Source organism: Pithys albifrons, chromosome 8, assembly GCF_047495875.1.
Source record: "Pithys albifrons albifrons isolate INPA30051 chromosome 8, PitAlb_v1, whole genome shotgun sequence".
Lineage (NCBI taxonomy): Eukaryota > Metazoa > Chordata > Aves > Passeriformes > Thamnophilidae > Pithys > Pithys albifrons.
In genome coordinates, this window is record NC_092465.1 from 18,027,999 (window position 1) to 18,055,702 (window position 27,704).

The 27,704-nt window shown below is 37.6% G+C and overlaps 1 protein-coding gene across 2 annotated transcripts; it reads right to left on the bottom strand.

Annotated features, from left to right (window-relative positions):
• Positions 1-189: 189 nt before the first annotated feature.
• On the bottom strand, positions 190-27,465 carry IFIH1 (interferon induced with helicase C domain 1). Of its 2 annotated transcripts, none has more exons than XM_071562335.1 (16): positions 26,809-27,465; positions 24,895-25,051; positions 22,961-23,137; positions 18,373-18,453; positions 15,607-15,827; positions 14,647-14,857; positions 11,512-11,729; positions 9,870-9,986; positions 9,296-9,419; positions 8,974-9,207; positions 6,771-7,027; positions 5,309-5,458; positions 4,446-4,607; positions 3,921-4,111; positions 1,205-1,298; positions 190-1,097 (listed from the first exon to the last, which is right to left on the bottom strand). In XM_071562335.1, the coding sequence occupies exons 1-16, from the start codon at positions 27,256-27,258 to the stop codon at positions 915-917; spliced, it is 3,027 nt and encodes a 1,008-aa protein (XP_071418436.1). In that variant the 5' UTR covers positions 27,259-27,465; the 3' UTR covers positions 190-914. The 2 variants fall into 2 exon arrangements, with proteins under 2 accessions (XP_071418436.1, XP_071418435.1); XM_071562334.1 differs by having other exon boundaries at positions 1,205-1,295; positions 26,809-27,348.
• Between the last annotated feature and the right edge of the window lie 239 nt (positions 27,466-27,704).

Sequence of the window (27,704 nt, forward strand, 5' to 3'; positions counted from 1 at the left end):
TTGCAAGGCTGATGGTTATAACAACAAACCTTCCTTCCACTGTCCAATATCATACTTGCAAATGAAGGGGGGTGAGAGGGGGATTCATCCATGAGATTATGCTATCCTCGAAATTTCTAGGGTGAAACCATGGTATTAATATAGTCAAAATACTTCCTGTGGAAGAGAATAGACAGTATAACAGTTGGCAAAGGTTAATTATAATAATTTATTGGGAAAAAAACCCATAGCTCATTAAGTAGCCTGTCTAACAATTCTATGAAACTAACACACAGAAAATCAGTTTGGCAGTGTGCTTCTTAGACATTAAAATGTTCAATTTCAGGTTAAGGGCTTGATTTTTTGAAATGTCTTCTGATGGAAACTTAATTTCAGTCTGTTAACATGTATGAGCTTACAGCTAAATATGTGAGGGGAAGAACTCAGTCATGAAAACACTGATGAAGCAACAATGATTCAGAAGTAATCCTTGGGTAATCCATTCTCTTTACATGGCTCCTCTTTTGAGATACTCTTTCTTCAAGAGGGTTATAGCAGGAAGGAAACAAGAAAATAATCACCACAGCACATCTCAAGCTGTCTCTTCAATGTTCTGGGATTGAGAACACAATTTTGACAGTGTTGTCACCCTCCAGTGAAGGGACAACAGTTTGTTCTGCAATGCATTTGTCCATTTTTGTCCAGGAGTACCACTGCAAATCTGAGTGCAGACAGTAGCTGTGTGACTTTGTCCTTCTCCTTCCTTATTTTTCTTTTCCTTTTCAAGACAGTTTGCCCATGCCCAGGAGTGCTCCCACTGTTTACAACGCAATTTCACATTGTTTACATTACAATGTTTACAATGTTTCTATAGGACACAGAAACTTCTAATTGAAGAGAAAAATGAAAAAGGCTTTTATTTTCATTCTAAGTCCTTAATCTTCATCACTTGAAGGACAATGAGCTGCATAATCAAAACTAGGAAACCTGATGGGCAGTTCTCCCCATTTCTTAAAAATTTGTTTTGTTGTTTTCTTGTCTGCAAACACAACCACAAAATTTCTAATCTTTAGACAAGGTAGGTCAAGGCCTCGGTGAACCATCATATTTCCCCAAGCCTGCAAGTATAAGAAAATTACACTTCAGATAAAATAGACAACATCTTTAGACAGAAATAAATACAGACAACAACAAAATAAGAGTAAGAAAAAAAGATGGTCCTCACTTGTCCACAATCTTTACATATAATTTCCCCATTTGTCTGGTAGTCAGCATTCTTATCTTGCAGTGTCTTATTTTCTCTTGTATGGTAAAGACTTCTGAAAAAAGAGTCAGACAGCACCCATCAGAATACATTGGTCATTTGATGCTACATACAGACAAACACAGAGTGAGTACAACTGCTGAAGTCAGATATGAAACCTAAAACATCATAAACTTTCAGACTATTGTGCACATTGAGGAGCTGGAGTAAAAGCAAGGTCAGGCCTATGTAATGATGGAAATACACATGTACTCCATGTCTCTTTTCATTGCATTTCAGGAGCTGCATCCTCCCTCACACATTTAAAGTAGGAGCAGGAGAGTCTCTGTTATAATAGTAGAAAGATCTAGCTTGGGTTTTTTTCAGGTGCCATGGAACTGGTAAAGAAATAATACCTGAACGTTAGAGGCTTTCTTTTTATTTCCTGTAGTTCAACCCTAACCCTTAACAGAATCATTTGGATCTGACTCTTCAGACTGCAGAGTATGTGCACATTCTTGCATTGTTTAGTTTAGAGAGTACTTGGTCTTGATGGTTACTATTACCCTGTGTAGAGGAGCTATAAGAATTATTACCTTGTATTTGAACTGTCTGGTAATGTTAAGCTGACAAGATAATTTCACAGAAAACCAGTTAATATTTAGGGCTGCAGCTCAATTTTAATTTTTTCAATATGTAGGTACTAATTTCTCATACCTTTTCAAAAAGTCTTTACAAAATATACCAGTGATATGTCTCAAAGAAATGAGAACTTTGGAGGGCAGTATCTTGGTATGATAGAATGGTAAGATGGTCTCTGTTATGTAATAGCAAAGCATGTCTGACCTGGCATGTACAATACCCATTAAAAATTTATTGCAGTAAGTAAATGCAACTTAAGTTGAATTAAATAATTTTCTTGGGTTCTTAATTTGCATTTTAAGTGCGAAGAGAAAGTAATGTCCTGCCATCAGGTCACCGAAAAGTTTAATACATTTTAACATGGCTTCATGAGAGCAAAGTCCTGCTTAACAAACCTGATTTCTTTTTAAGACAAGGTAACCCACCCAGTTGATCAAGGGAATCCAGTGGATGTAATCTTTTGGGATTTCAGTAAAGCTTTCTATACTGTCTCTCACAGGATCCTCCTGGACAAACTGTCCAGCACAGCTGGATAAACACATCGTGTCATGGGTGAGCAACTGGCTCATGGGTCGAGCTGAGGGTGATAGTGAATGGGGGAACATCAGACTCGAGACCTGTCACTAGTGGAGTTTCACAGGGCTCCATCTTAGGCCCTGTGATCTTCAACATCTTCTTAAGTGACTTGGATGCAGGAGTGGAAGGTATACTGAGCAAGTTTGCAGATGACACAAAACTGGGAGGAGGTGTTGACTCCCTTGGAGGCAGGGATGCCCCGCAGAGAGACCTGTACAAATCAGAGGACTGGGCAATCACCAACCATATGAAGTTCGACAAGGGAAAGTGCCAGATTCTACACCTGGGATGGGGCAACCTGGGGAATGAGATGCTGGAGAACAGTGCCACAGAAAGGGATCTGGGCAGTGGCAAGCTGAACATCAGTCAGCAGTGCCCTGGCAGCCAGGAGGGCCAGCCATGTCCTGGGGGGCATCAGGCAAAGCACTGCCAGCTGGTCGAGGAAGGAGATGGTCCCGCTCTGCTCTGCACTGGGGCGGCCTCATCTTGAATATTGTGTGCAGTTTTGGGCACCACAATATAAGGAAGATTTTTAAGAGTGTCCAAAGGAGGGCAACAAAGATGGTGAAAGGATTTCAGGGGAAGCCATAAAAGAAGTGGCTGAGAGCACTTGATGTGTTCAGCCTGGAGAAGAGGAGACCAAGGGGACACCTCTTTGCAGTTACAACTTCCTGGTGAGGGGAAGAGGAGGGGCAGGCACTGATCTCTTCTCTGTGGTGACCAGTGACAGGACCTGAGGGAATGGCCTGAAGTTGTGTCAGGGGAGGTTTAGGTTGGGTATTAGAAAAATGTTCTTCACCTAAAGGGTGGCTGGGCGATGGAATGGCCTCCCCACGAAAGTGGTCACAGCACCAAGACTAAAGGAGTTCAAGAAGTGTTTGGATGATACTTTCAGGCACATGGTGCGACTCTTGGGGATGGTCCTGTGCAGGAATAAGGGTTGGACTCAATGATTCTTGTGGGTCCCTTAGCATATACTATGATTCTGTGGTTCTGTTTAGCAAACTACGTGGCATAAGAAGCAAGTACGTTGAGAGAATCAGAACATCCTCTAAATACACAGTTGTCAGTGCACAGCTCATGGCAGTTATGTTGAGTTCCCAGCCATAGGCAAATTCTTATCCCAGGTCTGTTAGTGATACAAGTATGTGGCTGACTGGTATTCGACATTGGTTAGTTCCACTTATGCTGTGGAATACATACCATACTACATAGTAAGTGACCTAGTTAATATTATCACAGAAGCTGTATTTTTTTTTCAAAGTTTCAAACTCTATTCACTTTGAAATCAGGGTAAGAACCAACATTTTGTTCAACTCCTTAACTGTAAATTCCACAGAGCCTAGGACCTGACAATATTGGAATAATCTTTTTTTTTTTTTTCTCACAGGGCCTAGAGGGTTACAGGCCCTGTTACAGGCTTGCTGAAAAGAAAATCTGTTTCTGCCTGAAAGAGATAAAGTAGTTCATAAACACTTACTGGAAATCTTTTTTCACACTGACATGATGCATGTCCTCAATAACTTGTATGTCTTCTCCAGAACATATCAGTTTGTGGCAATTTTTGCATAAGAATGTTATTAGTGAAGGATTTTTCTTATATGTCTTGCGCTGATCTCTCTTTGCCTTCATCTGTTTTTCCACTATACTTTGCAACTGGAAATTCTCGATCTAGAAACAGATCAGTAAGAGCACTGTAACATTCTGGTGGAGTGACAGTAATAGTTTTCTTTTCCAGTTATTTTACTGAGTTCACTGACAATATGACTTCTAGTCAATTTTCCTGACTTGTGTGTTTCCCTGGTCACCAACAGAAAACCAGACCTTTCTAAAGGCCTAGAAAACATAGATTATAAAACAAATACTCACAGAAGAATTAAAAGCCATATGTAGAAACTATTATTATTTTAATTTTTCCTTCTCTAAGTAGATTTCAAATAAAAAGTATTTCACACTATATAAATCAGTCCTAATTAAAGGGGAAGTGCAGAGTTGTGGTAAATACCTTATTTAAATACTCTTCCTGTGGCATCTTCTGGACACGCTGAATAGCCTTATACATCATTTTCTCACGGAAAATATTAACATCTTCACGTTCAACAGCTCCTGAGCCAGTCGAAGCCACAAGAGCATAGGTGCTTTCATCAGCTCGAGCTCGACCACGAGCCTACAATTTGCAAAGAATACAATAAACAGCACAATGCTCCCTATGACATCACACATTTTTTCCTAGTTTCATAATGGAAAAAATGTATTGTCTCTTATGCCATGTCCCCAAAGACCACTTTTTCTTCTATTTTACTCAAACAGATAAAGAATCAGTGAATAACATATATGTTTCTGCGTTATCAGCAATGATACCTGTGAAAACTGCACAGGAGATTTGTGATTAGCACATTTTGCAATGCAGTAACTGTATTTTATCACCAAAATACAAGCATGCATTTAAATATTCAATATAAAAGGATTTGTGCTCACAAGTTAAATGAGAGCATGGTCAGACTGATATTCTGACACTTAATTATCTCTCTTTAGCTGTTGGTGGTTTGGTGTACATACACTGTTGGTACAAATGTCTCATATCAACTGATCTAATGATCATATTCTCATACTTTTTCTACTAAAAGAGCTTACTGTTTGTGTAGAACTTTGAATGAATGCTACACCATTAAACATGGAGGCAAATTTTTATTGCCTACAGACTGAGGATGGCAATTGGAAATGAGCCCTGTTGCAAGAGCATTTTCTCTTTTAGCACTCAATTATTTCAAAAATTATTTCCAAATGCCAGGTATATGATTCACCATTTGCACATTCTAAACAGAAAAACACTATTAAAAATAAGTTATGTGTGCAAAAAACTCATACCTGCAGCATAGCAATTTCATTGGTGACGAGGCCATAGCGAATAACGATGTTACACTCTTTGATGTCCAGGCCTTCCTCAGCTACTGTAGTAGCAATGAGTAAATTTACATTGCCACATCGGAATTTATCAATAACTTCCCTTTGCTCATTCTGTAAATTAAAAAAATAAATCAGTATATTAACTTTCAGTATTAGTTTCTGTTACCAGTAACAAGCTTCAGGAATTATAGTCCCATCATTTCCAAGTTGAATGCCAAATATCAGGTGGCTTCAACAACTGCATTTAAGCACTTTGCAAGATCACAAGTGAGGAGTTCCTATTGGATATAATAGATGTTCAGCATCTTCTTTTGAGAGAGGAGGGAGCAGAAGCCAATCTTTTATGGTAACTGAGCTTGGAAATTTGTAGCCTATGTCACAGGTACTAGGATATTTGACAATATAGTTGTTCTATTGCTTTCAAATTCTTTAAGAAAGTCTGGATTTCTACACTTCAATAAGGTCCAATTAAGACAGTCTTCTGAATTAGATGGGTATTTGCCACCAGCTTGAGCAGAGGGACAGAAACTTGCTATTTGCAATATTCAGTTTCAAAATGCAGAAGCTATTGTTTTGTTTGTGCAATGTGGGACAAAAATTAAATTCAAAGTTTTCACAGAAAACAAGCAACTTTTTGAGGAACAATTCTTAACTTTTTTTTTTGAAACTGAAAGCAGCTGAATGAAATAGACTGCCAAACAGTAAACCACACCATTTTTGGTTAAATGCTGAAGGGGCAATTTTATGGAGAGTAAAGAGTAGAAAAGCGAGGTTTTAGGACAGTAAAGTACTTTGTTTTGAAAATGTTTAAATTGAAAGTATAGATCATCAGAGAGATCTGGTGTACAGAAGCAACACAATGGTACAAGACAGACACAACTGAGTGATCAGTTGTGGTATTTTCATTACGCATTTTGGCAAGTTTTCATTCAATGGTTATGCGTCAGTCTGAAGCATGCATATAAACTGGTATAATTTGATTAAGCAATGACATTAGAAAAAGACAGGCATAATCAACTTTGTAATTTTATTTTTTATTTCAGTAGCTAGAATGTAATTTAAATTAGTGTTGTCCTGATAAGTATAAACTCATTTAACAATTGCGTTTTTGCTCTGTTTTGTTTACGTCTTCTTCCCACGCCTTGCCACAAATTGTGTCCATTTTGACTGTATACTACTCCAGGCAATGGATGCCAGTTACTGCTACTGCCATAGAATCCAAAACCAAAAACTTTGTTTCTTGTGGAAATAAAATTATTCCAACACTATTATTCACCTATCCTGCAGCTTATGAAGGTAAGTTATTAGCAAATATGAAACCAGAATTCTAGGCTCCAAACTCCAATCCATTGACCTAGTACTAAACCAAGCTGTTTCCTGAAATCGTGTACAGGATGCAATGTTGAAATTTATGGTTCCGTACCTGAGTCATGGGTTTCATTTCACTGTTATGTCCAGAGCCTATCAGATAACGGGCCTTAATTCCCACTTCTTCAAATTTTGGGTTGTCTTGAATCCACTGGAATAGAGCAAAGGCACTTAGACGAGTCTTTGTGAAAATAATTCCTCTAGGTTCCTTAGTCTTCGAGAACTCCTCCATTAAAGTATTTCGCAACTGTATTAGCTTCTCATTTTCATGTTCTGGCTTTCCAGCCAACTTTTTCAGCTGTTTCTTTTTTGCTTTAAAAGTAACAGATGTAAATTAAGAAAAAGTACCCATGCAAAATTACAACTCTAGGAAAAAACCAAAACAAAATAAATGACAAAGCAACGAGCAGCTTTCTATGTAATTCTCTCAGCATGGCTAATTCACATTCAGTTTGAAGAGCTGTGGCATACCAATTATTTTTGAAGTGAGTTTATATGCATTAAAAACACACTAATCAATCAAATAAATTACTGTTTTCATACACTTTGTCTATATTTCATGGTGAGAATAAACCATAGGAAAAAACCTGTCTATACACAAGAAGTGGTACAGTTAAGTGCACTGTATTAAAGAGCTAAATCCCAGCTTACAATATTTGCAAAACAGTTTTAAAATAATGGAAGAAAGTCTTACAAGGAGAAACAGATGAATATGCACAGCCTCAGAGGTGAAATTGTTTTTATAAATTTTGACATAAATTGTTCTTGGGATATTAATTAAAGAAGGAATCTTCACTAGAAACATGCAATATAGTAGACACCAGGATGGGCACATTGTTATGGATACTGCAGTTCTCAGACATTTCAATATATTCTGAAATGTTAAATGAATGACTCTCTTCAACTGGCTCTACTGACCATGAGCAGGGAGGAGTCCTCTCGTGTTTCAATTTTTAAAAAAACTTCTAATATTTAAAAGCCTATGTCATTGTCAGATGATTATGCAAACACAGTAAGAACACTTTAAGGTGGGGGCCCCGGTGTTACTACACTGTCTGATGTCATCACTCTGTGCAGATTATTGCAGTGCACCTAGTCCAATGCAATCATACTCATGTACCACAAACTACAACACCACCTTGACAGTGGCTTTCTTACTAGTCTTATATATATTTTATAATGTAATCAAACATACAAACACATACAAAAAGTAGGTAGATATAACAAACTCCCCTAATTTTCCCACTGAGTTAAAGCTACACTAAGGTCTCCAGGGAGTTTATCATCCAAAGATGAATTCTGATCTTAAAAACGGAAAAAAATTAGAATTTCTTCCATTACTCCTGGCACTTTCAGTGGTAAATTCATAACAAATTGGAATTTAGTTTAGTTTTCACTATCAGATTCTTTGAACTTTATTTACCTGTGGAACTAAAAGCAATCTAGCCAACTCGGTTTCATTTTTAATTAGTTTAACTTTTTAGTTCTTAGCAACAGCTCAGTACTGAAATTCTAAGTAAGGGGACATAAAGACAGATATGAAGAGTCATTCAAAAACACACTGACATTATCTAAGCTATTTTTATGGTTTTTTAACCTTTCCTGGACTTCTGAATGATGACAGTTTAAATTTGGGAAAAAAAAAAAGGAAAAAATAACCAGGCAAAAAGGATTTGTGTGTCAAGGACTGAGTGAATCCCAGTTCCAAGGTGAATGATCTGGAAAAAAGGCAACTTAACTTTGGTCTTTGTGGTTTGATCCTTTGTTTAATTCTCTCACTAATCGCTTTTTACCTGAAAGTAACTCAAGGTCATCACTCCCATTTCTTAGTATACAGACAAACAAAATTTGGTAGAAAGTGTTGGTTAAGAACCCATCATTTCATTACTTTTATATTCCACTTGCTCAACCTTTTGTCCCTCAAGAGTGTCTACTGGAATACACTTTTTATGTATCTGTCAGTGTGTCTTCAGGGACATTTCATTGGAGGAAAGCAGAGAACAGTTTTTACTTACTGGCAGTAAAAAGAATATGTCCTTAAACCAGAGCTGAGACACTTCTATTACATGTTGTGACATGACCCCCCTTTGATGTTGTTTAATGTATTCAAAACTGTAAGAACTGGGACATCACAGTAACTGTCATAATAAACAACACAGCAATCTCTAGGATGTAATAACTAATGGGCCCATGCAAACCATGTTAGTGCTTAACTATGGATTTCAGATATTAAATATCACGATGTATTTCAAACTTACCATGAAATAAACCTATTAGAAATTCATCTGTTTCATCCTGTTTTGATACTGCTGGTTCATCATCATCATCATCATCACTCCTTACCGTCTTCTTACTTTTCTCCTCCTTATAGAAGTTATTTAGGTGATTGTATGCATCCACCATTCGGATGTTGTCATTTATCACAAGAGCATCATTGTATTTCTTCAAGTGTTCTGCACAGACACGCTCCTTACGGTTTTCCTCTTTTGCAGCTAGAAGTGAACAAAAATACAAAACCACGAGTGTGCATAGAATAACCCAAAGAAATCCAGAGCTGGGGTATACTTGCTATGCAGTTACCTCTTCTCTCTTCACTGATCACCCACTGTTCATATGTCTGAGTTCCAAACTCAGATTTTGGATGGAGCTGGCAATAGTTTTGTATTTCTGTCATGATCTCAGTAATTTTCTCTCTAAATGGATCCTAGAAATAAATTTGAATAGCAAAGTAAGTAAGCATCTTCTGGCAACAAAAACATTGGATAATACCACACTGAGTAATATTTTAAAAAGTTAAACCTTCAATTAAGAAACAAGTAAGGTTGTTAAATGCCTCTAGTGTTGTGGAAATACATAGTTCAGAATACTGAATAAATTATACTGTGAAATTAAACTTTTTAAATGGAATATTATGTCACTCCAATAAAAACATTGCAACTATGGTTCAGGAGGTCTTTTTGACCTCGAAAATATAATTGACATAAGTAAAAAGTAAAAACTTTTGCATACAGAGGAAAGCAACAATATTCAAATTAGGACTATGGATCATCAAAAGTCTATAGAAAAAGAGCATTGGGCAAAAGGTTTTGATACCACAGAACACACTTTTAAATGGAAATACAACTTTAATACTGATTTGTTTGAAAAAACATACTCTTTTTTTGTCATTTGCAACCACAGTCTTCTTTGACGGCTCCTTCACCTGATTCTTTAACTGGGTGGCATGCTCTTCAACAGTCATAATTCTACATGCATCGAGATTAGCACAAATCTGGGAGAAAACAAAATATTATTTCTTTTATTATTGAATGAGTTATTCCACGTGAAAACTGAATTAATGCAAGAGAGATTCTTATTTAGATATTGCGGTTTATATAACTTCATTTTCTTCCTAAAAAAATTGGATAGAGGCCCTTTCAGTATAAGGAAGGCCAAGTCTTTAAAAAGGATTTGAGATAAGCTGCACAAGTTATTTTTTAGGCCAGAAGTGATCCTATTATACATGAAAAAACTTGTAGATCAGGGTGGAAAACGGGTATTTTGAAGAGGAAAATAAAGCATCAGCACTTTGGAAGAGCAGATTTTGGGTCACAATAGAAATAAAAACAACTATGAAAATAAAAAAGGAAAATAAATATTAGGTGTTATTATAAAAGACCTATTATGAGAGTATAAATTCATTTGGATTTATGGAACAGGAAGACAGAGAACATTTCTGTGCCAACTGCACAACTGAACTGGACTATTCTGCTTTTTATCTTTTCCAAGGAGAAAATACATACAAATCTGAGACTGAATCTCAAGTAATAAAGGGAAATCTTAAAATTTTTATGAGCAGAGAAAACAAGAAAGGAAGTCTGGTAGATAATGTTTTCTGTTTGTAATGTCTTCTGATGTAGTTATATTTTTCAGCTTGCATATTTGGATTACTTTTCTTTAGATACAAACCCCAGCATCCTATCATTAGGATTTCAGAGCTGATGAAAAGGAATTTTCTGCTTTTTCCATTGACAGCAAGTTGTTGTGTCAAAATACCTTGCAATTCTATCTATTTCAATACAGTAGTTATTTTAGGTCTCACCTATTCAATATCACATTCTGTTCTTGTGCAGTTTACTGGTCAGGAGATTTCATTGGAGTACTGGGCTAAATTCTACTTTACTAGTGTAAACTCATTTAATTTCAAGTAAAATATTGTTTCTTTAAGTATAGAATTTAACAAATTCTCTCCAATCAGGTGTACATGCAATTCCACAATACTCCTGTCTCAATGAGTAACTGAAAAAACAAACCACATTTGTATGCTACTTGTATCTCACAAGTGGTTTCTGCTATATTTAAGTATTCAGTATTGTTTTCCATTTTCTTGGATCCACACAAAAGCTCAGCTTAGTCACTTTAGAAATAGAGATAGAAAATTCTATCATCTCTCTAGGATTTAGTAATACACAGTAAATTATAATCTATCAATGGAAAAACAGTATTTTTAATAACCATAAGACCATACTCCCTTGTGGATGTCTTGCCTCTGATCTTAACTAGTGAACTTTTCTCAAGTGAGGCAATTTTTCACTTCCCTTTTCAGCAACCCCGTTTTTCTGTAACATAACCTATAGTTGCACATGGATTTCCATTAATTTGTAGTGGGTCAATTTTCTGAATGGCTATGAGCTGAACTTCCATGTATGCATAAAAAAACATCAGATTGTGTACTTGGAACCTAACACCGACTTTAAAAGTTTTACTTAAACAAGACAATATCTCTTTGATGGATTACAAGTGTGAGGTCTATTTACTTTCAAAATATGCTCTTCAGCTTTTGAGTAGGATTTTGCACCTCCTACACCAGGTGAGGCTGTAAGTCCCAGGATCTGAGGCTGTGGGATCAGTGGTTTGTTTCCTTTTGCCAGCTTCCTGTTCTTCATCTTTTCTTTTAAGTAACGTCGCATGATATTGTTGTAGACACCTTCTTTCTGAGTGTGATGACACTCATCAATAATGATGAGGGAAAAATCTGGAAAGAAACCAACTTAAAATGAATAATTTTATTTCAAATAGAATTTGGGTGACTAAATCTTGTAATAGGTAAAAATGGTGTTGACTAACGTACTAGGAAACTGCAGTGCTGCAGGAAGATGTGGATGGAACCTGCACACATTTAATGCACTTTGGAATCTTTGCTGCAGTCCTGCTGTGTCAAGTAATTTTATATTCTAAGTAATGGAAAAAACTTTTCTATTTTTTGCAAAACCAATCTGATGATATAAAGAATTTCAGAGAGATATTTTTAATAGTTAGTGGTAAGAACATACCATAATTGCACTCAGTATTATTTTCTATATCCATACTCTATCTGACAAACTATATATTGTTTGTTTATGAGAAGAAACCATGTTAGAAGCCTTTCAGACATTCTCAAAAGGCTTTTTGTGGTCAAAATATGCTTCCATTTTGCAGCAACCCAGAAATTTCCTCCCTATTCATATCCAATTAAAAGATTTATATTACTTTATGGATGTTATTGGAAAGAATAAACAGATTAGTGGGAACACTGTCACTCATCTCCCTTTTGTAGTGAAGAAAACTGATAAAGACTCAGGCAGGTGTATGCACTTTAGTCAGATCATATTTACATGAACAAGTAATGTACTATACAATGAGGAAAACAAGACTATTTTTTGTTTTAAATTTCTCAAAAATACAGAAAACATATCTTTATCTGCACATGCAGCCAGTGACATGTATTTCAAGGTTCTGCTTCTCTAACAGCAAAACTGGTTTATGGAGCTCCCATTCTTTCTGTACCTGGCCAATATCTCTCTAATTCAAGATTGTTTCAACAACTTGAAGAATGCATGTGGACATGACTGTAAAAAGATCACTGAAATGATCAGGGTTAAACTCTCATGTGTAGGTTTTTTTAAATCCGGTCTTGTTTACACATTGATGTGCTCAAACTGTTGCATCACTACAAATGAGTTTGCAACAACTGGCAGTTGGAAAACAACAGAGAGCTAAATCAGTCTCAGTTGGCCTTTCTTTGAAGAACATAAAGAAAGGTGGATACTAAACAAGGGAAGTTTTATTTAAAGGCTACACTAAAGACTGCTGCTAGGAAAGCAAACCAGTGTTCCATGCCACTGGGGAGGGCAGATCATCTTCACACAAGTGGTTCAGGAAGCCAGTTTGGACTGGAATGATGCAGTTTCAAATCTAAATTCCTACTTATTTCTAAGATATCTACATATTTAAAGATGTCAGAAGCAGCGCTTGCAGTTTCTCAGTTATTTTTCCAATGTGAACTTACTCCCTTTGATTTTGACCATCATCTCTGCAATGCACATTTCTATAACTACTCGTGAAAAAATTAACCCACCAGAAGAGGTGTGTTTCTACTAAGGAAGTGATACACAGGTTTTAGAATGTTAACACAGTGACTTTAGACCTTGGTATAGAGGATAAACATGTGGTAAAATGCAATTAAGAGACCCCTCCCTCCATTTCACTGAGGCTGTAATTTTACATTACATGTAAACAGATGAAAAAAGTATGCACAGAATTTGGAATGAAAAACTTATAACTAATTAGGATGGTTTACATAGGCTGTGAGTTAACCAAGTCAGCCATAGAAATGGAACTGGCTGTGTTCATGCTTGCTTGGCTTTGGTCCAGCTAAACTTCCTAGCACAGGTGTAATAGCACAGAAGAAAAACCATGAGGTGCAGCCCACCTCAGCTCTAGAAAAAAATGTAGCTTCTTTTGAAGGAAACTTTGCAAGGTGTGCAACCCATTCAAAACTCACTTCATTACACAAGCTGGTTGGGACTCAGCCCAGTGTTAAACTGGTCAGCAGTTCCAGTAGAAATGTTCAGATGCCTCTATACAACATTCCAAAATGATTCAGATTTAGGGAAGTTTATTAACTTAGGTGCAGTTGAAAGGAAATAAGCATAAGAAAATCTCTGGTACTCTATGTTAATAACAAGGCATTTTGAAGGAGGGGAGGCAATTCTGAGTGGCTGTGCAGGAGTTAGTTTGGATCAAGCAATACTTCAGTCAGCAGCAGGCACTGACAGACAGACTGACCCCTCAGGTTTCTATGCTTTCTCTGTAACACCCAGACAAGTACTTCTTTTTATTCTCAAGTTCAGTTATTTGAATATCACAGCTTTCCCTCAGCTACATACTGCCCCATCTAAAAAGGAGATGATTGCGTGCAAACAGAGGGAGAAGTTAACATCTCACAGAGAAAGGTCAATGCAGTCCAGAACCTAGAGTTGAAGTCACTCTGTTATTTATATGTCACTGGGAGATAATACCACTTCCTTTCTGATCTCCCATAGATACCTGCCACTTCAGAATTCTGGGAAAACAATCTTGCCTTGCTTATCTTTTGTTTCTTCAACTTCCTTTATCTGTTGAAGGAAATGCTTACATCTGCCAAGCTAAGAGAGACACAGTTATAAGTAATGTCACTGTACATTAGCAAAATTTCAAGAGTTAAATAATACTACTTTTATGACAGATTGGCTTTTATCTTGTGTTCCATTGTATTTCTCAAACTACGAACTACATTTGAGTTTTTGTAATATTTTTCTCCTCCTATATGGATTCTTTGTGATATGACTCAATGTTCTTCCAAGCTTGGAAAATGGAACCAGTACGACTGTGTTTGCACAAAGCTGTGCTTGAGCTAGATCAAACAGGAAGCATAAAAAACATTTAGTACAAATGTACTGTAAAAGTCTAATTTTAGCTTGAAAAAATTGCATGCTCATTAATTAAGTTCTGGTTTTGACTACAGCTTGCATTTATAAAATGAGTAAATTGAAAAAAAACTACTGACTGTGAAATATTTTTTACTCTGCAGCTTTCCAGACTACAGATATATTTTTATTCCTTCTGTAAAAATTTCAGAATTAAAAGCTTGCCTGATAAGTGGACACCTTCTTCATCTTCTTTGTCTGCATTTAGCAACGAATTCTCAAGGATCTGTGCTGTACTGATGATCACATCATTTCTTCTGACAACTTCGGGGAATGAGATTTTCAGCTGAGAATCACCACTTAGACCAATAACCTGATACCAGCGCTTCAGGAATGGATGAAACTCTGATGCTAAATGCTGTTCTACCAATGGTACCTGAAAAAAAGTTTCCAAAGAATCTAAAGAAGAGCATACACAGGATTAAAAATACATGCCTGTTTGCCAGAAATGTTATTATGTAAACAAAACGATACCAAACAGTAAAAATCCCCAAACCTGTATCTCCCACTCAGCTTCTCCTGAGAAACTTTTTTGTCTGAAGAAACTTGGCTTAACTGTGCCTTAAAAAGAATGAACAAGCCATGCATGTCCTGGGTCTCTAACTGAGCTTATAACATGCTATCAATTTTATTCTTATAAAGGATATGGATATTGTTTATTAATTCAATGAAGTTCTTAAATGTATTTCTATATTTTAATATTACAGTAGAATATTAATTTATGTGTGCTAAATTTAACTGTAAAAATTACAGCAATTATCAGAAAATCTGACAAAATTTTCCTTAACTACTATAAGACTCATTAGACAGCCTTCATTACTGAATTGAAACACAAAATGTGAAAAATACTTTTATTTTTTAAAATTCATTCTAATATGAAATTGTACTTTTTCCAAATGTGGTTATTAGCGCACATCTAAATTTGCACTTGCACTGGGGTACACTGAACTAATTTGTGTTTGCCCCAGGATGATGTTGCAATAGAGATGACAATCTAGAGCTGTATGCCTTTAAACACAGCTACATCTAGAAAAGCCGAGAATTTTGTTTATATTCATTTTACAATGCTGATATTAATGCATGATGTTTGAAAATTATTTTTCTTAAAAAGGTGGATCAACATACCTTATTAACAAGTACTATGACTTTTCCAGGCTCTGATGCCCTTCTCTTCTTATCCAAATGATCTTTGGTAACATAAACAGCCACTCTGGTTTTACCAGTGCCTGTAGGGAGACATATTATAATATTCTCCCCATTTAGTGCTGGCCTTGCAACTTCCATCTGGTAATCTCTCAGCGTCAGTTCTGGGTCAGGTGAAGCTCTCCTTTCCTCTTCATCTTCATCTAAAGGTACAAAGAAATATATCACACAGGAGGCACAGAACATATATCGGAATATTGAAAAAGCCTCAGACTGAAAAATACTGATTTAGATCACCCTCCATGTATTAACTGCCCTCAGTGAAGAAACGGCACAAATTCATTCTACTGGACTAAAAATGAGGGACAAAACTCATACAGTTTTGTTTCCTGATATCATTCAGTGAAGAACCATGAGGATTTTTTTATAACTGACACATTACACACAAAGAAAGTCTGTTTTTTTAGTATTCCTGATTCCATTAAATAAAATTAAACTAACAAAAAGTAATGAAGCTTGATAAAATACTGCTGATGGAAGCATTCGAATGCCATTGTTAAGTGTTTTTTGCTTGTTTTGCCTTTTAGTGTGAGTGCAGTGCCACCTGGAACGCAGGGAAATTTGCAAGAGAGAGTACTTGCTGTTACTTATCTGACTTCTACTACTCTCTTTTGAGGAAGAACGTTGTTTGCTTTCTGGTTGGCTAAATTCAATAGTGCAATCATATTGAAACTAGCACTGTATCACCCATCTGTTTGGCTAAATTTCAGTTCCTTAACATCCTCAATTAATGGTCTAGCCCTAAAAAATATTTAACTTGGCCATCTCCTAACATTCTCAGCCCCTGTTTAGACAAAGGATAATAAAGGAATCTTTTCACAGATTAAAAAATTTAATAATTGAAGAATTAATTAAGGAAGTTGTTTGCCTTCATACAAGGCTCATATAAATTGCTGCTTTGGTATAAAAGAAACATGATATTTATTCTGTTGTCCTAATTCCATTTTTTTTTAAAGTATGAAATGATCCTTGCATGGAAAAACGTGACCGAATCCACATGATTTTTTGCATTCAAATCCAAATCATATCAGTGTATTAAGATACCATCCAAATATCATTGTTAATACAGCAGCCTTACTGCAAAATTTCAAATTATAAAATCCATAAATATCACAAAGTTCATCTGTATCTCCTTAGCAGATGCTTAGCTGATCTCAGTGAGTTTACCAGGCATGATTAAAAAGCATGAATGTTTTAAAAAACTTTTTAACTAGTTCGTTTTAAAACCCACATGTAAACAGAACATACAGCAAGTAAACTCTGGAAAAACATTTGTTCTGCATTCTTCAAAAAACTGTAGGGATTTTTTTGGTTTGTTTTTAATGCTACATTACTGGACATGGTAAATGCCCAATTTACATAACAGGAGATGTTTAAGGAATCTTAAAGGATCAGGTCATACATATATATATGTGCTGCCACACACTAGTAGCCTGGATCGACCTGATCAACTGATACAGTGTGACCACCACAGAATAAAGAAGTTTCCATGTCCAGACATTTCATGTGACACAGTGAGGGAAAAAAAATCCAACGTGACTGATGAATCTCCTAATTTGATGCAGAAGTGCAAAGTAAATTCTCAGGAGTTAGCAATACATAGACTGAAATCTTCACTATAATGTATCAATTTAGATCTGAGCTATCCTGAATTTTCCGTGTACTTACAATTAGGTGAATTTCAATATTTAAAAAGCTTGAAACTATTTAAAAAGTAATTATAGCAAGCACATGGCAGGCATGTGATATATAACATTTACATGACGTAATACTAGGCAGAGTTTGCCTGAAAGGTACTCAGATTGTTTCTCACCCTTGCACAACACACAGTCCCAACACAAATTTTAGAAAGGCTATATTCCAAAAAGTAGCTTTTGAATGCTTTGTAGGCAAACAGGCTGATTACCATGGTGGACAACTGCAAATTTGTTGTGCCTGAGGACTAAGATTGAAAAGAAAAAAAAAAAGAAGAAAAAAGTATTGGGCTGTCTTCTACAACAGCAGTGTTTAATTGGGTTCAGATTAAATATAGGAAGATAATACCTGTCTGCTAAGTATTATGTAAATACAGTTGAATATCTAGTTGAAAACTTGCACATGTGTTAAAGTATGAGATTTGCAAAGGTCTTCAGATAGCACCCCCCACTGATTAGATTGCTTTTACAAACAGGGCTACTAAATTACTTAGGTCCAAAGGGGACCTTTCATTACTGTTCTGCAGGTACCCTGGAAATGCTTCTACTCACCCCTCAATACCTCTAAAACATGTCCTGTTCCCTCTCAGTTACCCTGTGCAGGGGCCAGGCACATCTAGCTCCTCTCAGAGAGCAAAAGACAATGTGATAACATTCTGAATCTCTGTACGGGCAACTGCACTGGATGACTTCTAGAGGTCTCTTCAGCCTACGCGATTTTATCATTCTTCCTCACTGACTATATTTTGTATGCTGGTGATGTCTAGAGACCTACTCAAGATCTCAGTAAATTGACTCTTCTAGGGGCTAGGACTTACATCCAGACACTTAAAAATGGCATCTGTTTTCCAACAAGAGTAACTCTGGCATCTAAGTACAGTGAACTAGAGTTCACAGTGAAAGCTTTCCACTGATTTTTGCTCTAGCCCATCCACAGAGTGCTTTCCCTCCAGAACTTATTTTGCTATTACTAAATAACAGAAGGGAAACATACCTGAATCACTGGTTGTGTAGCTCTGTTCCAGGTTTTCATTCAAGTTACTGATCCTTCCATCTCCTATGGAGATATCTGACTCTAAATGAAAAACACACACAAAGGTAGTATAATATATGCTGTATAAATATTAATAGCAAAAACATACTGTTTGTTCTCTTCCTAAACTGTTAAAATTGGCTTGATGGATGTCAGGCAGGGATGGCTGAGATACAATTTTTTTTATCTTTGGTAAGATAAAAATATGAACAATGTAATTAATTTTCTTATGGAAGAAAATATTCAGTGAAAGATTAAAATCCAAAACATGTCAGAGTTAAGGCAGTGTGGGTCATGATCCATTGTTTGAAAGCAAGGGTTCGGACATGACCACCTGCATGATTCCCTCTAGTCCTATTTTATCTTTTCAGAAGAATGAAAAGTCAAAAAGTTGCTGGCAAACTGAACATCCTTTTTTACTCCCTGTAAAGCCTCGAGACTTCTATCTGTAGTAGAATAAAAACAAAACGACAACTGTGATTTTTTTTAGGTTTCTTCATGTAACATGAGAAGAGGAAAGCATAGTTCCCAGGTAAATACAAGCAGTGATGAATGATTAAATCTTCCAAATAGTTTGCAAGCAGAGAGCAGCGCCGATGGGACCGCCGCCCGGCTAGTCCGGAGGTTATTGCCGTGCTAAGCTCTCCCTCTGCTGGGCGATCAGTGTGTTACACTGACTTTCTTTTTTTCGGTCACCAGCCTCAGTCACACAGCTGGATTTTCCCAAATTCAGTCCTTTTAATATCTAAAGAGATACACAGTCCTTCTGTAAAACCCTGCTGCAAACAGCCTCACCCTGCACTGTCACCTTAGCTACAGCACTCTGCAACTGAGCCCACAGTGTGCATATGAAACCAATCAGAATAATAGCAATGACTTGGGTTTTGCTTAATCTGCTAGTGAACTTGTGTTCCGTCAAGTTCTTTCCAGTGAATGCCCTATTATGGTTAATTTCCACATTTCTTTCCAACTTATTGTCCCAAAATCTAATTCATAAAGCTAGACAGATTTTATGATTGAGACTTTAGATCTGAACAGAAGTTACAGTGTCTTAGAAAGAAGCTCCTGGAATATACACTACAAAGTCTTGGTAAGTGAGGTGGAAATTAAACCTAGTCTGTGTTCAGTAAATTTATGAAGCTACCTTAGCTACCACAAGGAGTCAGGTGCTAAAAGTTTTTCTAAAATAACCATGAAAATAACCATGAAAATAACCATGAAAAGTGATGCAAAAATCTGCCTTGCTGTTCTACAGGTGTCATCATGTATTCCATACTGACCTCAGAATCTGATCCCACTATTAATCAACATTGTCTGTAGGAAATGGTATGACAGACAAGGGCATTAAAGACTTTAAGCACCTAAATTAAACCTAGTCTCCTAGAAATCAATGCAATCAACAGAAAGGCACACCAGTTATAGAAGAAAGCCTCACCAGTTACAAGTTTTGTTCAGAGGCCTGTGACAAAACTATTAAGTAGCTTTAGTGTAAACTCCAACTATGAAAATGACAGTGCTGTCTCTTGTTTTCACTTTCTAGGAATCCATATAGCATAGGAAAGAGAGGGCAAAATTACAATTCCATGTATCCATTCCATATGGTCTCCCATCTAACATGACCTACTGAAAGGTGCAAGAATATGCATTCATAAAGTATTTTGTACATAATTATCTGAATTACAATGTGCAGCATGCATTACACTATAATCTCTCAACAGAAAACATCAATGGTGAAGTAAAATGCAAAATACTCATCGTCGAAATGAAAGGTGAATATAATAATGTTCTCTTCCAACGGTTACACCTTTGTTGAATTCTTTTAAAATAAGTAATAATAAAAACAAAACCAATTAGCATTTCCGAAACTTTGAAGATAAAAGAGTTGATATTCTAACAGCTCTTTTCACCACTTTTGCTAATCTTCCTCTAGAGTGCTTCTTGCGCATTGTAATGCAGAATATTCCACAGAAAGATTTTCAGTCACTTTGCACTGACTAATAAGTAAGTATAAAGATAATGGAATGCAATGAAAAACAAGCCCTGAAAAACAGAGCTGCTATTATTTAAATTGTTGTTTATACAGGTAACTGTAGCCTTAATCCAAGTGTTTCACTTCTGACTTTGCAAACCTATTTGCTTTTGTGTTGTTTTGTCCGTGTGTAGTTTCTTATCTGTGTTTTTGCATGCACAATTTTTCTCTAGTTATCTCTTTAGACTAAATGATCTATTTCTACTTTGTATAACCTTATTGCTCTCATACCTTCTGACTCCCTCTGTTTCAGCTACTAATATAAAAGGGTCAAAGGAGTCTTCAGATAGAACGCAATTTGGAGTAATTGCAAGTGACTTGAAAAAGCTTTTCTTTTTGAAATATGTCATTCTCAAGACATGAAAGAATGGTGGGAACATCTGCAAAACTGACAATGCTTGACAGCAACAAGTTGCAAATTAGATGTATTCCTAGCCTACTTGGAAGCAGAGTCTGCTCCAGTTGTATTTTCAACCTAGGAAATCACAAGAAAGGATAGGAATGGAAAAAGACTTGAGTGCAGTAAAGTCTGAGTACACAAGTGCACAGAGATCAAAGTTTACTACTCTTCAAGATGGCTGAATGTGAGCCAGTTCCTCTGCAGCCACCTCCACGCAGCACTGTCTCCCTGCAGCCCTCGTTACACTGCACTACCCTGCTGCTTTAGTTCAAGTCTGAAGTGCACGTTTACAGTGAATCTGTCAATTGTACCCACTCACACTACTTAGGTTCATATCAGATGAACTGTTTGCTGAAACCAAATGAGATGTGTTCCAGCCACTTGCAGGTACACAGTCCACACCAGACTGAAGTCAATGTGAACCAATGTGACAGAATCCCTGTACTATGTACCCTTAGCACCATTTCACTGAACAGATCTGCTCAACTGCACAAATTGCTAATATCCATTGTCTATTAATTTCAGTACAGAGCATTGCTGAGGAGACCATAGTTTTCTTGCTAGAATTAGCTTGTGGCAGGCTAGTTAATAACCAATAGATCTAATTATCTGTAACCTCCAACCTGGCAAGAATCAAGTAGAAGATTAGGCTAACAGCAATGAAAACCTGCCCTTAGTGAGGCCCAGTAAGAGCCTAAGCCTTGCCCAGAAAGGATTCCAATTAACAATGAAGATAACTCTTCTTTATACTGCCAAATTATGTTCTAATTCAGGAAAACCAAGCTGGTACTTTTGCTGTAGTTAATAATTTACGATTTGCTACAAAGCATTGTGATATGCTGTTAATATCATGCTAAATAAGAAGTAGGCTACTACTGTTGCACACTGAAAGGCTGCAGTTTTTCAGAGCCAATTTTTTTAAAATTTATTCATGTCTGACAAAAAAAGAGCAGTCTTATTCCTTTGGCTGAGCAAGCCCACTAGAATAATTTCAGGCAGGATTTGTCTCAGTTGTAACTATTGTTTGAGCTCCATCTGAACTTGTAAGACATATGAATGGCTCCTTAATCACACAGCATATGTTTGAATCATTGGTTCCCAGCTATGTTTGGGCATTGTTGTTAATTGCTGTTGCTCATAATCAACTCCTGCTCCCAAGGCATGTTTTTAAAAGTAGATCTACACGAACAGCAGACCACAGCAATTTCTAAAAATTTGTACTAAAAATGTACTTCTGAGTATTATGTATGTGATTTAAGTGTCAAAGGTTGAGTGCTCTGTAAACAGCACTTTCTAGTGGACAGCACTAAAGGACTTTACAAAACCAAAAATATTTTCTGATATAGAATTACCAGGCTTCTAGAAAGAAGTACTTAATACAGGTGCAGTTATAGTGGTACAGAAACATTCTTCTTGTCTTAAACTTTCTCAACACCGTGAGGAGTTGTCAAGGTAAACCTAATGTTTTCACTGGATTGTATAAACCTACCATGGATAGGTCTAAAATAAAATATTAATTTAATAATATTAGTATTTTCTATCAACAATATTAAATATGTTTAAAAATTACTCATTCACACAGTAAATTAAAAAATAATAATATAAAGTACTTAAAAGTGCTCTTTAAGAGGAAAGAAAGATCATTAATTTTGCTCAGTTATATGAAAGTCAAGCAGCCTATAGTAGATAAAGCATCACTACAACCAGGACACAGAAAATGTATACATAAAGGCTACTCATAGTGTACTACAGACTTGTGGCTCCTAAGCCATTCTGTACTGTGCTAGCAAATTGGTCGCTGAACCAGTTCTTAGACTTCACATTAATTAGTTCAAGCCTGACAACATCCTCTTGTCCTACACCAACTCTTTGAATTGAGCAAATTTGTATATATGACCCTAAAATTGCTAGTGCTGTTAATTCATAGGAAGAAATGAGATTTACAGCTTCCAAAAGAAAAGATTTATTTTTTCCCACTCATATCCTTTACCTTGAGAGTACCATATGTTCCTGAATTTTTGAGAAAGATGGGTGCTAATGCACCAAGAATGTTCTCAGTTATTTGCAGTTACTAAAGTTTAACTGGTACCAGCACAAAATACCACTTAGTGCACACAAACCTGAATCTACAGAATGCTCTCCCATGGATGTTTCCAATACACTGTTCTCACTGCCCAAACTATCATTAACGTTTTCTTGCTGTTTTAAATCCTCCACTATGGGATAGCCTGGCTGGCTTGTAACTTCTGTTTCTTCATTTGTACTTTTCTTCATCCCATTTTGTCTGTTCTCCGTACCTAGAAAATAAATGGAAATTCTAAGTCACTATAAAATGTTTCATTTCTTTTAGTTTGGAGCACAGAAAACATAGAACTAACCTGTATTCATCATGCACATAACAGCATAACATAATGTCTTGATCTTGACTGAAACATTACAGTTTGGAATTTTGAAAAATTACTCTGTAATTAGAAATTACATTTAATGAAACTAACAGGTATCTCAATTTCTATGTGTCTGCTAATAACAATGTGTCATTGAGTATCAACTTGTAGTGTTAAAATGTAGCCCTAATCTTCTCTTTCTGTGGTATGCAATGAACTTGTTCTAGTGTTTTCGGTCCATGACTTTAAGTCAGTGGATGCTCCATTACCCCACACTTTACATATCTACACACATACAGGACTGTGTATAAAGACAATTATTGTCTAGTAAGAGCAACACAATTTATGGCTTCACCTATTAGTCTGTGCAGTTTCTTTTAGGGCCTGCGTTGCTCAAGATTAGACAGAAACTGTGGAATAAATGCATTCATTCAGTATTCCTTTAAAAAACTGATTTAAACGTAAGTTTTACTCTATATGGTCTGCACTATACTGAAAATTTAAAAATGTAAAATTTGAAAAGAATTGAAAATTAAAATATGAAAAAGAATATTAATAATTTGCATATTTGTAAACTTAAATTTTACTCTGTATGGTCTGCACTGTACTGAAAATTTAAAAATGCAAATTTGAAAAGAATTGAAAATAAAAATACAAAAAGAATATTAATAATTTGCGTATTTGTGAAATATTTACTACTTTGAATGAAATTTAGGACCACACTGAAAACGAGGACCACAATAGCTGCTGAGTTGCTGAGCTACTCCCACTCAGAATGATCTTCTGAGGCTCTAACTTGGTTGGTCTTGACTTGCAGACTGCAACACGCAACCATCTTTGAGCTGCCTACTCAAATATGGCAGCTGCGTATCTGCGTCTGCCAGAACACAGGCTGATTCCTGTCCAAAACTGGAAGAGACACCTTCATGCCTCACTTACCCCAATCTTAATGCATAGACCCAGCAACTAGAAGTACAGACACACAGGTCTGGTGAGCTCCTCAGATGAGCAGGCTGAAGCTGCTAAATGAGAAATCTGCATAAAATTTTAGTCTCAAAAATCTTGTATAACATATTTGGAGCACAGTAAAAATTGGGGATAGAGTATTTGGGGGCTGCTTCTTTTTGTATATTTCAGAATCCGGGGGAGCACTGGGACAATTTTACAATATTGTAATATTTTATTCTATTATTTATAGTAAATTTTAGAATGTCTTGAGACTTCTGAATGTCTTAAAGTATGCAGAGTAGTTTAAAATGCCGCAAATGTTTGTAAGCTATTCTATAAAGGAAACACTTATATTTGTATTGAAGGAGAAATCCAAGTATGGTCTGTTTTGTTTGTTCAAATTAATCTCCAAAATATTTTTATGAACGACTATAGAAAACAGCACACTCAAAACCAATGGGTTACAAAAAGTAAGGATTCAGTTTAATGACAACTAAATACATACTATTGTAATTCTCATATAGCTTAATAAGGATTTTTAGTGTTTAAAAATCTATTGATTAAGCAGTTAAATAAATTGATTTTGAAATCCCTGGACAAATGAAAACATTAGTCCCCGGGTCACTGTGAAATCAATACAGTGGGAATCTAGCACTATTCCTTAAAGAATAGTACAAAACAACCCCCAGCACACATTGGTATTAGTGAAATAAGTTTATTACCTCCTGTATTTCCACTTAATTCATCAGCCAGGTCTTCATGTTGTGTTTCACGGAGAGCAACCAAAAAAGAAGAGAACCAATCCTTCTTCTGCACTATCCTGCTCAGAAGCTCCCTTGCACCATCTCTGTTCCCACGATTGTCAGTAACAGTATGGATCTGGTGAAAATAAAAACCCAAACCCAATTTTCATATAGACTTTGAAGAACAGTATAGGTACAAAAGCATTTCCCTGTCATCATTTAAACATACTGAAAAATAAAGATATACAGGGGACCTGCGACTAATCAGAGGAGACTGCAGTTTTGCCCAACCTCATGTTTATCCCACATGGTTTTGGCGGACATACAAGAATTCTGAAATCTCAAATTTAATTGGAGAGACTGGTAGTACTACACAATGGTTACAATAATAACCACTATATAAAAATTATTAGTGTTGTGGAATATTAATTGGTGGTTAGACTAGTTTAGGGAATACGCAACCTTAATTATGAAGTCATGCCACACAGTTTACCAAAGCTCAGACTTAATCTGTAACATGACCTCATACATAAAACAGAACGTTAAACTCTGGCTTTTATCATCTCAATTCCTACTTAGAAATACAATAGCGAAGTCTCTAGAAAGTCACTATTGCCCTCAAAGAAGCTATGGAAAAGTGTTCCAAGGCTTTCAAAAGCAGAACTTGACATGTAATCACATGAGGAACAAAACAACAATCCCAAGAGCAAAGCACCCTGACACGGGTGTTAAGTCCTCTAGGGTAATTTTCTCGAGGCTCAAGAATCATCCACCTTGATATACAAGGAAAAGGGCAGGCATAGCAGTGGGATCACGTGACTGAGACTGACCACTAAAAGGAGGTGCGTGGGAAGTGGGAGCAGGAGGAGGCATTAGGAAAGACTAGGCTCTGTTAGAGTTGAAACTGGCAGGATTCTGAAGGGTAATGAATGGCCTAAGGGAAATACCAGCAGCAAAAAGTGATCTGGGGGCACACAGGGACCCATTACCAGGGAGTGGAGCCAGTAACTTCTTAAAGAGACCTCTGCACTTGCCTGTTACCATGCTTGACTACTGCTTCATTAGGGTGAGGCTCATCCTTGCTGCTACCTGACAGTCACAAGAGTATGTTACACACAACAAGTATGTTACTGTCATTTAACTGAGAAAGAGCATAAAACTATGTCAATAGTGGATGCAAGGGCTCAGTGTGCAAATGTGACGTATACCACCCTTAGTTTACCAGTTTTCCCCTTATTGCTCTAACAATTATGAATTTATTTTGTTCTAACTCCATTTCAGGATACACAATTTTTTGGGTTTCAAATAAGTTTAACAATCCAGGCAAGTAATTCTTAGCCAAATGGAATACACAGTGGTGAAAACACTGGTGAATGGTTTCATCACAGGTTAACTCTTCCTTGTTCTTGTCAAACCGGTATTTCTGTTCACCTCACTGTCTACTATGATTGTCCTTAGTGAATCTATAGCAAAAAGGGGAGAGAAAGTCCTGCTTTATTTTAACTGCAGTATTTAGGGCTTTACAGGCCATCACTACTTCCTGGTATGATTCAGGGGCCAGAAGACACCTAATGACACTTAATCCCTGAGCCTAATGTCTGTGGCAAAATGATAAATAACAGTAAAGTCTGCAGTGTTTCTTCCACTGACTTGGTTCATGGCATTTTTCTTTCACGGGTTCTTAGATGGCATCCCACCTGCTGGCCCACTGTCAACAATCTTCATTGGCTTACCTGGAGCCATTTCTCTTTTCCCCCAAATTTGGGTACTCTCTGTTCATTTTTGCACTTACTAGGCCATTTCTAATTTTGGCTTCCTCTGTGGCTCACAGTCAGGTGTCGGCCAGTGTCTGTGGCACTGCCTGGCACCACGCTCGGCAGCTGGGACACTTACCCGATCCAGGTCGTCCTCCTGGAAGATGCCCATCTCTAGGCACTTCTCGGACACCTGCACAGGCTGCATCCTGTTCACCAGCGTGCCGTGAAGCAGCTGCACCAGCTGCACGCAGAGGTCGTGGTCGGCCTCCTCGGCCGGCGAGGGCAGCTGGCTGAGGCTGGGGTTGGCGTAGCAGGCGGCCAGGCTGCAGCCGCCGTGCTCCAGCGCCTGCAGGAACTCGTGGAACCAGCCGCAGCCACGGGGCCCCTGCTCCACGGCCCGCAGCAGCTCCTCCGCCGCTGCCACCGCGCCCCGCTGCTCGGCGGCCGCCCGCACCTTCTCCCTCTCCTCCGCGCTCAGCGAGGGGAGCCGGTCCAGCACGGGCTGCACCTGGATGAACCGCTTCAGCCGCGGCCTGAAGCAGGAGATCATGTACAGGAACCGCTCGTCCCGGTCCCCCTCTTCCATTGCTGCGCTGGCGGTGCCCGGCGCGCCGGGATTCCTGCGCGGCGGCGGCGGGTCCCAGCACGGCCGGAGCAGCGCTGCCGCTGCCGGGGCTCCGCAGGCGAGTGGGGGTTCGGGCTCGGGCTCGGGCTCGGACTCGGGCTCGGCCTTGCCAACCGCGGGTGCCCCGTCCTCCTCCGCGTCTCCTCCGGCGGGCTCTGCGCCAGCCCCACTTTATTCCAGCACCGCTTTTGGTTTCGCTTACCAGGGTGGTGTGTGAGGCACCGGGGGCGGGGGCACCGCGCCTGGAAGGAAGGAAGAGCACCACTCAGTGCCACTCCTCAGTGTTTAAAACGAAACCTTTAACAGTAACCGTGAGTTTAAAAACTGAATCATAAACAGAAACGTGTCTTTCCTTTTCCAGCTCACGAGTTTCTCGGGCCGGTCGCAGCGTGTTTTGGATACTAGCG

What these genes read in the sequence shown, in the direction of transcription:
- IFIH1 (XM_071562335.1), bottom strand. Translation starts at nt 27,258, where the DNA reads ATGGAAGAGGGGGACCGGGACGAGCGGTTCCTGTACATGATCTCCTGC. An exon ending in AGAGCATTCTGTAGATTCAG is followed by an intron (nt 18,454 to 22,960) that starts GTTTGTGTGCAC and finishes TTTTTCATTTAG; the next exon opens with AGTCAGATATCTCCATAGGA. An exon ending in TCATAGTACTTGTTAATAAG is followed by an intron (nt 14,858 to 15,606) that starts GTATGTTGATCC and finishes ACTTTTTTTCAG; the next exon opens with GTACCATTGGTAGAACAGCA.